At 42.6% G+C, this 15,261-nt stretch overlaps 1 protein-coding gene across 4 annotated transcripts in view; it reads right to left on the reverse strand.

Annotated features, from left to right (window-relative positions):
* Positions 1-15,261, reverse strand: part of magi3a (membrane associated guanylate kinase, WW and PDZ domain containing 3a) — a 139,534-nt gene that overhangs the window by 23,884 nt on the left and 100,389 nt on the right. For 3 of the 4 annotated variants that reach the window (XM_060895028.1, XM_060895026.1, XM_060895029.1), the window contains exons 6-9: positions 14,370-14,449; positions 11,740-11,797; positions 8,559-8,692; positions 2,370-2,561 (exon numbers count right to left, since the gene is read on the reverse strand). In XM_060895028.1, coding sequence (XP_060751011.1) covers positions 2,370-2,561; positions 8,559-8,692; positions 11,740-11,797; positions 14,370-14,449 — 464 coding nt within the window. The remainder of the gene's footprint in view (positions 1-2,369; positions 2,562-8,558; positions 8,693-11,739; positions 11,798-14,369; positions 14,450-15,261) is intronic. The other variant, XM_060895027.1, reaches the window with a different exon arrangement.

A 15,261-nucleotide genomic window follows, 5' to 3' on the forward strand; every position in this document is an offset into this window, starting at 1 on the left:
TTATGTCACAGCAGTTACAAATATTTGCTGACTCACTAGCCTTTACTATTTGGTCTCTCGCCAAGTAAAAATCCTCAGTCCTGAAGACTCCCTCATGTCTGGAAACATTACTTACGAACCCTTTCTAGCAATGTTTGACATTGCTGGTCTAACAGAAAGCTGGTCAATGATTACAAGCTCTTTCTTTGCTAAAAATTTATTTTCAGAGTTTATTTATTTTTTAATCTGTTTATTATTAACGTCAAACGACTGTTGTGCGTCCACCAGAACGTGTCTGTGTCTTCTGACCCAAGAATTAAAGTCCTCCAGCCTTGAAGAACTGTGTCGAGATAGAATATTTGGTAAAACAGCAATTCCATGTGGGAGTTCTCTTGGTGTCAGCAGATAGAAAGCAGCTAGCTTTATTGTGGCATCAATTTTAGATTTTAGTAATTATTTCAATTAGATGCGTCGCCTGAAGTCTTCTGGGGAAGCTTGTGCAAAGGACATTAATTTCCACTCTTTGTGATGGACAGCGGTGAGCATTAGCGCTGTGCAATTATCGCCCAGTGCAGTTCTGTTGTAATGCCTGTTCCCTTGGTGCTGACACAGTCACTCACACACAAAGCTTCTGAATTCTGTTATTACTGTTATTGTGACTGTGCAGTTGATACCCCAGGTGGGTTATTTACAAAGCTTCTGGGTAGCAACATCTTGAAGACAGCACTCCCAATACACAAAGCATTGGAAAAGTATGTAATACAATACAGGAAAAAATAAATAAACCCAAGACACTGACAACACACTGCTGATAGACACAGAGCAGATATACCACCTAACCTGCCATACCCACCCAAAACCATCATACCTCTTTCCCAACAAACCATACCACCATCCAATTCACCACACCCCCAACAGGTCATACCACCATCCAATTCACCACACCCTTCAACAGACCATACCATCATCTAATCCACCACACCCCTCCAACAGACCATACCATCATCTAATCCACCACACCCCTCCAACAGACCATACCATCATCTAATCCACCACACCCCTCAACAGACCATATCATCATCATCTAATCCACCACACCCCTCCAACAGACCATACCATCATCTAATCCACCACACCCCTCCAACAGACCATACCATCATCTAATCCACCACACCCCCAACAGACCATACCATCATCCAATCCACCACACCCCTCAACAGACCATATCATCATCTAATCCACCACACCCCTCAACAGACCATACCATCATCTAATCCACCACACCCCCAACAGACCATACCGGCATCCAACCCACCACACCAGCCAACAGACCATACCGGCATCCAATCCACCACACCAGCCAACAGACCATACCATCATCTAATCCACCACACCCCTCATCAGACCATATCATCATCTAATCCACCACACCCCTCCCACAGACCATACCATCATCTAATCCACCACACCCCTCCAACAGGCCATGCCATCATCTAATCCACCACACCCCTCCAACAGACCATGCCATCATCTAATCCACCACACCCCTCCAACAGACCATGCCATCATCTAATCCACCACACCCCCAACAGACCATGCCGGCATCCAACCCACCACACCAGCCAACAGACCATACCGGCATCCAATCCACCACACCCCCAACGGACCATACCATCATCTAATCCACCACACCCCTCCAACAGACCATACCATCATCTAATCCACCACACCCCCAACAGACCATACCGGCATCCAACCCACCACACCAGCCAACAGACCATACCGGCATCCAATCCACCACACCAGCCAACAGACCATACCATCATCTAATCCACCACACCCCTCCAACAGACCATACCATCATCTAATCCACCACACACCTCCAACAGACCATACTGTACCATCATCTAATCCACCACACACCTCCAACAGACCATACCATCATCTAATCCACCACACCCCTCAACAGACCATACCATCATCCAATCCACCACATTCCCTCAATCGACCACACCATCATTCAATCCATCAGATTCCCCAACAGACCATACCCCCATCCAACCCAACTGACCATACCCCCATCCAACCCAACTGACCATACCCACTATCCAACTAACCACAACCCCTCCCTACCAACCAAACAGACCATACTCCCATCCAATCCACCATATCCCCCCAACAAACCATACCCCCATCCAACCCACAATACCCCCAACTCAACAGACCATACTGTTAGTTTCCTAGAACAGCACATCCTGTAGTGGTTTATCCCTTAATTAATTACACAGCTCAAAGAGTCAAGTAATCTAATTAGTTGTTTCTCATGTGGAATACAGCAATGATGGAAAGTTTCAGATCTCTGGTTTGTTTACGATTAAAAAAAAACCCACCCGGGGCGATCTTGTTGTCCTGTGCTGCAGGGCCGTCCCTCAGCACGTTCTTCACCTGCAGGAACTCATCCGGTCTGTCTCCACCGATGATGGTGAAGCCGAAACCCTGAGTGCTCTTCCTGAGGGCAGTGCGCAAAATTGTCCCGTGTAGCTGCGATGGGTCTCGTGTAAAACCCCTCAGAGAGCCATCCTCTGAGAGAGAGAGAGAGAGAGAGAGAGAGAGAGAGAGAGAGAGAGAGAGAGAGAGGTCAAGAAACAAAACACAGAGCAAGGGGAAGGAAAAACTGAGACATATACTGTATAAGCGTGACCTAGAAAAGACAGAGCGAGAAAAAGAGAGAGAAACAGACACAGATAAGGGAAGTAAAAGAAAAAAGAGGTACACAACACACACTTACACAATGCGTGAGGGCTCTAGATATCAGAGCAGATTAAAGTCATTATTCCATCCCAATCTCTAATTACCAGCATATGAATAGTTCTGCTCAGTTTAATCACCTTTAATTAATGACTGCTAAATAAATACCGTAATAGCTTTTGCTAATGACACTTTGCTCTTCTGAGATTTAGTTAACCAGTGCTGCACCAGGGGATGAGGAGAAGGAAGGTGCTACATCTTGTTTAATGTGTATGTGGATAGTTCCACAGAGATCAGACACTCAACACTGCTCTTACTACAGAGTAATAGCTGGCCGAACATTGTGTGCATCATCTTAGGTTAATATGAGAGCAGGTCCGGCACGCAGCCAGTCCGAGTGTGAAATAAACTCGTCTCTACATCAACACGCTGAATGCCAAAACTCATCTGGGCTTCAAACGGTCTTGGCGAAGACCCGCACAGTGGGAAACAACGTGCGATATTAATCATTACAGATAAGCATGTGATAGTCTGTGGTTTGTAGAGCGTATGCTGCATGTCCTGTGGGAACGATTGCTCATTTTTGTCTTTTGTATTGGGTGAATGGTGAAATCACACGTACACACACACCGCTGCGATGAAATCGCGCTTAAACATGTCAGTATCTATGAGAGTGAATTATGAAGTACAGGATCATGAATAGCTGTAGGCTTGAATAAAAAAATACTAGTGTAAAGGCTAATACTCTCTATTAATTTGTTTTTCACATTTAGCTATTATAACTATTATATATATATATATATATATATATATATATATATATATATATATATATATATATATATATATATATATATAGATCTACAATCTACAATCTTCTCATAACATGATACACAGTGCTAATGTTCTGTAGCAGTTTAAAATGAAAGGGCAATTAGTGTTTAAATGCAATCAAACACACACACAGAGAGAGAGAGGATGTGTTTGAGTGAATGAGAGAGAGGGGTGTGTGTGTGAGAGTGAGTGAATGAGAGAGAGAGAGAGAGAGAGAGAGGGTGTGTGAGTGAATGAAAGAGGGACAGAGAGAGAGAGAGAGAGAGAGAGAGAGAGAGGATGTGTTTGAGTGAATGAGAGAGAGGGGTGTGTGTGTGAGTGAGTGAGTGAAAGAGAGAGAGCGAGAGAGAGAGAGAGAGAGAGAGAGAGAGAGAGAGAGTGTGAGTGAATGAGAGAGAGGGGTGTGTGTGAGAGTGAATGAGAGAGAGAGAGAGAGAGAGCGAGAGAGAGAGCGAAAGAAAGAGAGGGGATGTGTGAGTGAATGAGAGAGAGGGGTGTGTGTGAGTGAATGAGAGAGAGAGAGAGATGGGCTGTGTGAGTGAGTGAGTGAGTGAGAGAGAGATAGAGAGAGGGTGTGTGTGTGAGTGAGAGAGGGAGTGTGTGTGTGAGTGAGTGAGGAAGAGAGGGTGAGTGAGTGAGTGACAGAGTGTGTGTATACGTCAAAGTGAAGAGAGAAGCAGAATGATGCTTAAAATCTACTTGATTAATTCATCACAAAGAGAATGAGTGTCTGTCTCAAGGCGAGCTGATTATAAAATGTCAGTGTGTAATTAAAGGTGCCATTGTGAAACCAGTGCCTGCCTGTGAGTGTGTGTGTGTGTGTGTGTGTATATTTATTTTTATATATATATATATATATATATATATATATATATATATATATATATATATATATATATATATATATATATATGTGTGTGTGTGTGTGTGTGTGTGTGTGTATGTATGTGTGTTTTGGGAAGGTCAAATATGAGGTGCCTTGTCAAAACAGCACAAATCAAAACAACAAAGCCAATAAGTGAGACATTTCAGTGGCTCCAGTGTAGCGAACATGGTGATTAACAGTTATTGTGCTGTTTTTAAGCCTGGGAAATGTAGCTGAGTTTATACGCTTAGTGATAATCCGTCACAGTCCAGCAGAGCTGCAGTGGAACACAATCAACCGACTGAGGCCATGGCTGTTAATATGCTCCAACATGGACACTTAAAGTAGCTTAATCGAATACATTTTAAATTGGTGTACTTGTGTTTGAGTTTAAACTTGACTAAAATAAATTGTGTATAAATATATGGTTGAATGGGTGGGTGGGCTGACTGGACGGATGGAGAGGAGGAGTAGGTCGTTTGGTTGCATAGGTGATTGTATGAATGAGCTGGACAGGTAGAAGGGTTGAATGAAATGGTGGATGGCTTGAATGGGTTGGAAAGATAGATTGGATGGATTGAATGGAGATGGAAGAAAGGGTTGGATAGATGAACTGAATGAATGGATTGACTGTGTTGGATGGATGGCTGGGTTGAATAGATGAGTTGTATGAATGGGTTGAAAAGAGGGGAAGAATGATAGATGCGTAGAAGCACTTTTGTGTGTCGCTCTAGATAAAGGCATCTGCCAAATGCTGTAAATAAATACAGATAGATGGGGTTACTCACAGGGTTAGTTGTATTGGATTGAATGGAGGGATGGATGTATGGATGGTTGGGTTAGTTGTATTGGAATGAATGGAGGGATGGATGGATGGATGGTTAGTTGTATTGGATTGAATGGATGTATGGATGGTTAGTTGCATTGGATTGAATGGAGGGATGGATGTATGGATGGTTGGGTTAGTTGTATTGGAATGAATGGAGGGATGGATGGATGGATCTGTGGTTGGGTTAGCTGTATTGGATTGAATGGAGGGATGGATGTATGGATGGTTAGTTGTATTGGATTGAATGGAGGGATGGATATATGGATGGTTAGTTGCATTGGATTGAATGGAGGGATGGACGTATGGATGGTTAGTTGTATTGGATTGAATGGATGGATGGATGTATGGATGGTTAGTTGTATTGGATTGAATGGATAGATGGATGTATGGATGGATAGTTGTATTGGATTGAATGGATGGATAGTTGTATTGGATTGAATGGATGGATGGATGTATGGATGGTTAGTTGTATTGGATTGAATGGAGGGATGGACGTATGGATGGTTAGTTGTATTGGATTGAATGGATGGATGGATGTATGGATGGTTAGTTGTATTGGATTGAATGGATAGATGGATGTATGGATGGTTAGTTGTATTGGATTGAATGGAGGGATGAATGTATGGATGGATGGTTAGTTGTATTGGATTGAATGGAGGGATGGATGGATGGATGGTTAGTTGTATTGGATTGAATGGAGGGATGGATGTATGGATGGATGAATGGTTAGTTGTATTGGATTGAGTGGCTGGTTGAAGCCAATGTGGCTGAATTACAGGAAACTGAAATTTATTCAGAGTGGAGGGGGCATTTACTTTGTTCCTGGTCTGAGGTTTGGAATTGAGGTCTGAGTTAATTCCCAATTATTAGTATATTAATATTATTAAATAATTCCCCTAAGTAGTAGAAAAAGTAAAGAACATAAGAATTACAGCATAGAAATACCATGAATAATACCATGAATAAATCTTATGGTAAATGGATTTAATTGTAATGGATCTAGTTAACTTGGCTGAATCCATTTTTAAGCTGACGAGTAGATTATGTGCTTTGAAAGAGTGATCTGTGTGTGTGTGTGTGCGTGCGCGTATGTGTGTTCTGAATGACATTAGCTCCAGGCTGCCTCTGGAGCTTGAGGTCAGCAGCGGTCGTCTGTAATAACCATCAGACTGCTAGCTAAGCAGCAGCAAGTGTAAACGTCGCTCTCCCGGAGGATGACGCATTATATAGCGAGGAGGCTACAAGCACCACATACCTACTGCGGGCTTAGAGAGGAGGGAAAAGCAGCGGAGCACGGAGGAGGCTTGTGTAATATCAATACTGCAAAAACAAACGTCAGAAACCAAGGGCACGAGAAACCCAGCAATAAAGCTTCAGCAGCAACGTTTTGTTTCATAAAAAAGGTGCTATATAATTACATACTTGAATGAGTTCGAGAGCCTGATCGTTTTTTTTTCTTGTATAGAAATTGTCTTAAACACAGTTCAAATTTATTTCAAAGTCTCTGTAAAAAAAAAAAAAAAAAAAAAAAGTTGGATGGATTCAGACGGACAGATCTGGAGTGTGAGCTGAGGTTTCTAATTAAAGATTTTATCTAAAAACAAACTTCATGTATGATCTGTTTTAGCATAATGAGTGCAAACTCCTGACGTACCTGCCAGTCTTGGTGGGAGACTTTATATAGGCAGTAAAATGTCTTACTGAAAGTTCCAGCACTAGCACAGCTGATATCTCTACACTGTTAAAGACAGGGTTGCTGTCTGATGTTACCCTAAGCATAAAATTATAAATCCTAATTGCAGCATCTGCAAAAACCTAGTCTGGAGTGTATCCCTTCACTCACTCACTCACTCACTCCAACTCACTCACTCACTCCAACTCACTCACTCACTCCAACTCACTCACTCACTCCAACTCACTCACTCACTCCAACTCACTCACTCACTCCAACTCACTCACTCACTCCAACTCACTCACACTCACCCACCCACCAAACCCACTCACTCCAACTCACTCACTCCAACTCACTCACTCACTCCAACTCACTCACTCACTCCAACTCACTCACTCACTCCAACTCACTCACTCACTCCAACTCACTCACTCACTCCAACTCACTCACTCACTCCAACTCACTCACTCACTCCAACTCACTCACTCACTCCAACTCACTCACTCACTCACACTCACCCACCCACCAAACCCACTCACTCACTCCAACCCACTCACTCACTCCAACCCACTCACTCACTCCAACTCACTCACTCACTCCAACTCACTCACTCACACCCACCCACTCACACCCACCCACTCACACACACACACCCACTCACACACACACACCCACTCACACACACACACCCACTCACACACACACACACCCACTCACACACACACACACCCACTCACACACACACACACCCACTCACACACACACACACCCACTCACACACACACACACCCACTCACACACACACACACCCACTCACACACACACACCCACTCACACACACTCACACACACCAACTCAGTTATGATATATGATCTGAAAGTTGCATGAATTGCTGGATCTCTGGCTGCAATGAGAATAAAAAATGAGTGTTCGCTCATGATAAAAGTGAAATGTGAAAAGCGTGTCTAGAGTTTTCAGCGGAACAAATCCACAAGTGATGAGAATACATTTGACAGAGTTTGTGGAATTTATATATTTATATATATATTTTTATTCAATTTTTGCAACTGAGCAAAAGAATGGTTTATGAGGGCTGAAGGATTCAGGCTCTCACGTTTGTCTACTGCACTCTCAATTTCAGCAGTGAAATAATGCCATGGGCTTTGAGGATCCTGAAAAAGAGCAGGCTGTGGAGGGAAAGCCTAGTGAGCCGAGGCTTTTAAAGGGCTGGGACAGGTTGGAAATCAGCTGACACCCGTCAAAATAAGATGCTGGAAAAAAAGCACGGAGGCGCACAGAACTTTGAATTAAACGCAGACGACAGGTAGAGCCGGAATAAAAAATTCCGTCTCTGCTAGTTAAAGGCACGTAGGTTTGATAGAAGTCGTGAAGCCATCCAGTTCACTCATTTGTACACGGCATAAAAAAAAAAATCATTGGGTGCCTGTGAAACACTTGTGCTTTTGGCACTTCTCTAATTGACATGTTCTCGCCTGACACTGCAGACTTTCGGAGTGTAGTTTCTTTTAAAGAAAAACGGCTCACGATGCTGTCGAGCGAGGTCTGATTTAGCCGAGTTAAATAGTAAATAAACAGATAAATATGAGCGTGAACAAACGCCGGGGACGCACGAGGTAAGAAGATGGACGTCTGGTGGTTACCTGAGGGCACAAGTCCTGGCTGGCTCGCCGCGGGCGCCTCCTGGTTGTGCTGCTTCTTGGCTTCCATCACAGGGTTCTCGAACTGCGTCTTCTGATTGATGTGGCTGTGGGGGAACAGGACATATCTTAAAGCCAAGCAATCCATCACAACAAAGTGGCAAGTCATGCTTTACAGAAGCTGCAAATGAGAAAACTATGCTAATTCCCCTAAACTATAGTCTACAGGTGCAGGTTTCTCTCAGAGCCTCGTCCATTTATTTTGATAATTAAGTTCTGTACAGAACGTAATACTGATTGTAAAGGGAAATAAGCTTGGTGTTTTTACTTGGGAAATATTTTCACTGTTATCAGGGCAAGATATTTCGCAGCTTGGGGACCAATGATCAAATCCAGCTTGGGGACCAAAACCAATGATCAAATACTCCAGACTGAATAAGGAAGCCTTCCTAAACTAAACCTGGTGTCTCGTGCCTCATCTAGCGTCTGGTGAGAAAATATTTCCTCAGAACTTTTGCTCACTGTTTTCAACCGTATGTGAATATCCCAAGAGACTGGAAGACTCACTGCTCACATATTTTGGATTTTGTTCACTATTCTAAACTTCGGTGTGAATGTTAACTGCACGATTTTACACTCTGCACTGGATAACTATGAATGAGCACGAATCACTATGCGTTCCTAATAAAGTGACAGGCACGTGCTAATTTTGAGAGGCGTCCTTTAGGTCACAACTAATCTTTTGCATTTGGTTATTGTACAACAGAAAGAAAATCAACAACAACTAAACCCACAAAAACATCTTAAGACTTGTGTACGTGTTGGAGATTCCAGGCCAAACTGCTCCACACTGTGTGCGTAACAGAGCAAGCAGCTGATCAGTGTGACGGAGGTTTGTCTTAAGTCGGGTCGTGACTGTTCTGCACATGGACAAAAGCTCCATGCTGCACTAAGCCAACAGCATGCTCGAGTGTGTGTGTGTGTGTGTGTAAGGGCTTTCTGAGCCCTTGTTGCACTGCGCATGAGTCACCCTCATCTCTCCTTCTTATTCAAGAGAGAGAGAGAGAGAGAGAGAGAGAGAGAGAGAGAGAGAGAGAGAGAGAGAGAGAGAGAGAGAGAGAGAGAGAGAGAGAGAGAGAGAGAGAGAGAGAGAGAGAGAGAGAGAGAGAGAGATCTCACTTCATTTTACCTTTTCTGTTTAAAGCTCTGTTTACTTGGGCATCCTGGCAGATCAGATCACAAGCAGGCAGCTCTGAGTATTAGGGTCAAACTTGCCTCGAAGACGTTTGTCCTGCGATCGTTCAAACCGTATTTGGGACGCGTACGACCACACCGCGTTTTATAGCATGAACATGAACGAGTCTTGAACAGCAGTGAAGGAAGCTAAACGAGTGTGTCATTGCCCTAGCCGGATCTCCCTGCCACCAGGTTAACACACAAAGACCAAATCAGTTGTTTTTCATAGCTTTATCCGACCTCATCTTTCGAGGTTTTATCATCAGACCATTTAATTAAAATTCGAAGGTACACGAGATATGATTCGCTTAAAATTTTTGTGCCTGAAAATAAACGAGGAGATGATTGTGCATGGCAGCATTTCTCCAGCAGAAGAAATCCAATGACATTCGAAATGTCGAGTGTGAAAGTCTGTGTGTCTCGGCTGTCTCCTCGCGAACCCAGGACGCATGTTAAAGCCAGCTGGAACAGAGCCCTAGATGAAGTTTTATACAACAGGTGGGTTTTGAACAGAAACTAGAACAAAACGGTCACATTGACCTAGCTGTATGAAACTGGCTCAGTTTTTTTTTCTTTTCCCTTCGTCCGTATAGCAGACCTCATTGTGGCACCTCACAGTGCTGCTTCCTCCACAGGGTCCTAGTTATCTTATTTATCTTATATCGTAAAACTCTACAATCTCTTAGAACTAATGATACGTGTGTTTATTAATAATAACATTCATAAATCAAAATTAAATAATTTTCTATAAAAAAAAATTAAATATAATTTGTTTGGATAAAATAAAGGAATTTCAAAAGAAATAAAATATGTTTTTTTTATTTTTTTCTATTTATTATTATTTAAAGCTGAGCAGGGAATCAATTTCTCAGTCTAACGTGCCATCTGGTGAGTTTGGATGAATATTTGCTATTAACACCATATTAAACTGGAGCCATTAGGGTTTAAACAAGAAGGACAAATGATATGTTTACTAAGTGCACAGTATTTCAGACCTGATGAGTCAGGTGCAAGTGTGCAAGTTAGCGAGTTAAACATAACACAGGGAGAGGACAACAAAGAGGTATTTGAGAATAACAGGCAAAGAAAGAAAGAAAGAAAGAAAGAAAGAAAGAAAGAAAGAAAGAAAGAAAGAAAGAAAGAAAAAGAGACAGACAGACAAAAAGAAAGAAAGAAACACTAGACAGACAGACACAAGAAAGAAAGAAAGAAAGAAAGAAAGAAAGAAAGAAAGAAAGAGACATACAGACAGACAGACAAAGAAAGAAAGAAAGAAAGAAAGAAAGAGAGACAGACAGACAGAAAAAAGAAAGAAAGAAAGAAAAACTAGACAGACACAAGAAAGAAAGAAAGAAAGAAAGAAAGAAAGAAAGAAAGAAAGAAAGAAAGAAAGAAAAAGAAACACTATACAGACAGACAGACACAAGAAAGAAAGAAAGAAAGAAAGAAAGAAAGAAAGAAAGAAAGAAAGAAAGAAAGAAAGAAACACTAGACAGACAGACACAAGAAAGAAAGAAAGAAACACTAGACAGACAGACACAAGAAAGAAAGAAAAGAAAGAAAGAAAGAAAAACAGAAAAAGACAGAGAGACAGACAGAAAGAAAGAAAAAAGCAAGAAAGAAAAAGAATAACAGACAGACAGACAGACAGAAAGACCAGCAAGTGAACGACCTGGACATGAAATCTGCTCATCCCGAGTTAATTTGTTCGCCCTGCATGTGACCACAGGAGTGACACACAGGTAAACGTCTCTAAGGTCTCAGCTCTGATCTTAAAGTATGTCTGAAATATAAAGCTGTATTACTCCTTACACAATTCACACCCATTTCATAAATCCTACTTTGATCATTATGAAGCATTATAACCTGCACCTTCACTATTCCCGTATTCCCACACGAACCTAATCCCATCACTTACTCCACAAAGTAGGTGCCGTACTGCGGGTCCTCGATCTTCTCCCAGCCATACGGCAGCTCTGCGGAGGAACAGAAAGACACATGAGAACTGACTAAAACGGATTCGGATCACTGACACGCATCACAGAGCAAGTCAAAAAATCCTGGCTCCTGTGTGTGAGAGCAGAAGCAATAAAAAGGAGAGGGGGAAATAAGAGTGTTAAGAAATCGTCCAGGTTGTCGATTAAGAGCTGGACACGAGCTAGGGAGAGTCATCAGTTTTCTTTGCCTGCACAGTGAGAGTAAAAAGAAAAGAAACAGAAAAAAAAGTGTGTGACACCGTGAGACATGCACACTCTTTACGCATGAACAGTGCAAGTATTGCCAAGGTGAGATGGCACAGTGATAAGCTCTAGAGTCTGCTACACAGCCATTAGCACAGTGAGACAGTGCCAGTGTCACGTTCGCCAACTTACCTGTCCGTTTGACTTTAATATGTTTGCCAGGAACAAAGACAGTGCTCAGCTTTTTCGGGTGTGTGTGTGTGTGTATATGTGTGTGTCTGCGTTTGCCTGGATGTGCATTGCTAATAGCATAACTTAACTTGGGTAAAACACTGCTGCACAAACTATTCCACTAGTTACAATCTAATTGTTTGTGCTATACACCAAAGACATTAGGGTTTAAGATCAAAAGGTGGATATGAAAAGAGAACGCAGGATTTCAGCTCTTGAAGGTTGTTTGTAGGTTTGAGGTTGTCTTGAGGTTGCTGGTAAATTCGACGGTGGAGATTGTTTATAGGTTGGAGGTTGTTTGGAAGTTAGGGGTGGCGGTTGTTTGGAGGGTGAAGGATGGTTGGAGGGTAAAGGATGGTTGGAGGGTAAAGGACGGTTGGAGGGTGAAGGATGGTGAAGGATGTTTGGAGGGTGAAGGATGGTTGGAGGGTGAAGGATGGTTGGAGGGTGAAGGATGGTTGGAGGGTGAAGGATGGTTGGAGGGTAAAGGATGGTTGGAGGGTAAAGGATGGTTGGAGGGTAAAGGATGGTTGGAGGGTGAAGGATGGTTGGAGGGTGAAGGATGGTTGGAGGGTGAAGGATGGTTGGAGGGTGAAGGATGGTTGGAGGGTGAAGGATGGTTGGAGGGTAAAGGATGGTTGGAGGGTGAAGGATGGTTGGAGGGTGAAGGATGGTTGGAGGGTAAAAGATGGTTTGAGGGTGAAGGAGGGTTGGAGGGTAAAGGATGGTTGGAGGGTAAAGGATGGTTGGAGGGTGAAGGATGGTTGGAGGGTGAAGGATGGTTGGAGGGTGAAGGATGGTTGGAGGGTAAAAGATGGAAGGAGGGTAAAAGATGGAAGGAGGGTACAGGGTGGTTGGCGGGTAAAGGATGGTTGGAGGATAAAGGATGGTTGGAGGGTAAAGGATGGTTGGAGGGTAAAAGATGGAAGGAGGGTAAAAGATGGAAGGAGGGTAAAAGATGGAAGGAGGGTACAGGGTGGTTGGCGGGTAAAGGATGGTTGGAGGGTAAAGGATGGTTGGAGGGTGAAGGGTGGTTGGAGGGTGAAGGGTGGTTGGAGGGTGAAAGATGGTTGGAGGGTAAAGGATGGTTGGAGGGTAAAGGATGGTTGGAGGGTAAAGGATGGTTGGATGTTATCTATCCTGGGATGGATATAACTGGGATGTTATCTAGTAGAGAGAGTGAAAAACCAGTGAGGCAGATGGTAAAGGAAAGCAGGCGGATGGTTAAAAAGCAGGATAAATTAGCTTTTTCTTCATTTGGAAATATGTGAAGCTTGATTGAGTCGGTTCGCCGGTCGCACTTTGTAAGACTCTACTGAAAAAATGCTTTTTTTTTGCATGAATAGAATGATAATGCTTTCAGATCACTTTGGATGAAGTGTAGAGAAGTGTGGCAAGATGTTGCATTTAATCCCAAAAGAATCCCTGCCCCAGTTATTTTTTTGAACATGTTAAAAGAATTGTTCATGGATGCTTATGAGGACGGTTCAAATCCTGGGTCATTATCAACTTGGAGAAACAAGTAAGCTCCAAGGATTTTTGGAGTTTGGATGATGTTTGTTGGTTGGAGGATTTATGGAGGTTTGAAGTTCCTGATGATTTATGGAGGTTTGAAGTGAGGATATCTGAAGGTTGAAGGGTGAAGGATGTTTGGAGGTTTGAGGTTGTTTGGAGGATGGAGGGTATAAGATTTTTGGAGTTTGGAGGTTTGAGGTTGTTTAGAGGTTTAAGGTTGTTTAGAGGATGTTTGGAGGTTTGAGGTTTAAGGTTGTTTGGAGGTTTAGGGGTTAAAGTTGTTTGGAGGTTTGAGGTTGTTTAGAGGTTGGAGGGTAAAAGATGTTTGGAGGTTTGAGGTTGTTTAGAAGTTTAAGGTTGTTTGGAGATTGAAGGGTAGAGGATGTTTGGAGGTTTGAGGTTTAAGGTTGTTTGGAGGTTTAGGGGTTAAAGTTGTTTGGAGGTTTGAGGTTGTTTAGAGGTTTGAAGGGTAGAGGATGTTTGGAGGTTTGAGGTTGTTTAGAGGTTTGAGGTTGTTTAGAGGTTTGAGGTTGTTTAGAGGTTGGAGGTTGTGCAACCATAAGTGCCTATGTTTGTGTCTGTATGAGTGTGTATGAGTGTGGTGGAAGGCTAATCATCTCACCTCCCTCGTCACACTTCTCAGGGGGTTTCGCTTTCTTGGCCATCCGTGGATCCAGCCAGGTTGTAGTCTTTGTGTTATGACTATAAAAGAAAAAAAAAGAGAAAACATTCTCATAACCAACAACAGCCGATCGTTAGCATTATGTTTACACTTGCTTGTGTTTATACCACAATATCTTGTTGGTGTTTTCACAGCCACAACAAAACAAGACAAACCATCAATACAGTGGTCAAAGCTGGGATTTATTTCTCTAGACTCCCCAGATGTATAAAAAAAACTCCCTCAAAGCACTTGTTTAAAAAGGTAGTGCTTCAAACGGGATTCCCGAGGGAAAAGGTGTCTGATTAGAAAGAAACGACTTTGAAATATCAACTGAGCGTGAAAGGTGTAGAGCGTTCTTCACTAGCAGAGCAGTAAAAGCTTTAGCCTTTAAGGCCCAATGGGAAAGTAGAACGGAATATTAATTTCCGCCAACATGGGGATCGAGTCAGAGTGAGACTGAGGCAGAACTTCCAGTAGATCTGCTCCGTGATATACAGCCCTTCCCTACCTCTATAGTTTTCCCCACAGCTATGCAGGTTAGAGCTGCATGTTATGAACCAAAGAAATGAGCATAACAATTACAGCTGCAATAGGATTTAAATATATTTATTGCTCTGATGCATCATGCCAGGTTTAATGCGATCGTAATTAATTGCCATAAATTATTAATACACATGCCAAACCAGGAGTCGGGATAAACAAGGAAATACAGGTTAAAGGAAGGGTTAGGGGTTTAAAACTGTGCATAATGTAATAAAGATGGATGTCAGCCAGGTTAGAAAACAGCATTATTCACCATTCTCCATTCTGATTGGTCAGAAGGTGGCCATTAATTTTCTATTTCAGCAGT

Source organism: Tachysurus vachellii, chromosome 19, assembly GCF_030014155.1.
Source record: "Tachysurus vachellii isolate PV-2020 chromosome 19, HZAU_Pvac_v1, whole genome shotgun sequence".
Taxonomy (NCBI): Eukaryota; Metazoa; Chordata; class Actinopteri; order Siluriformes; family Bagridae; genus Tachysurus; species Tachysurus vachellii.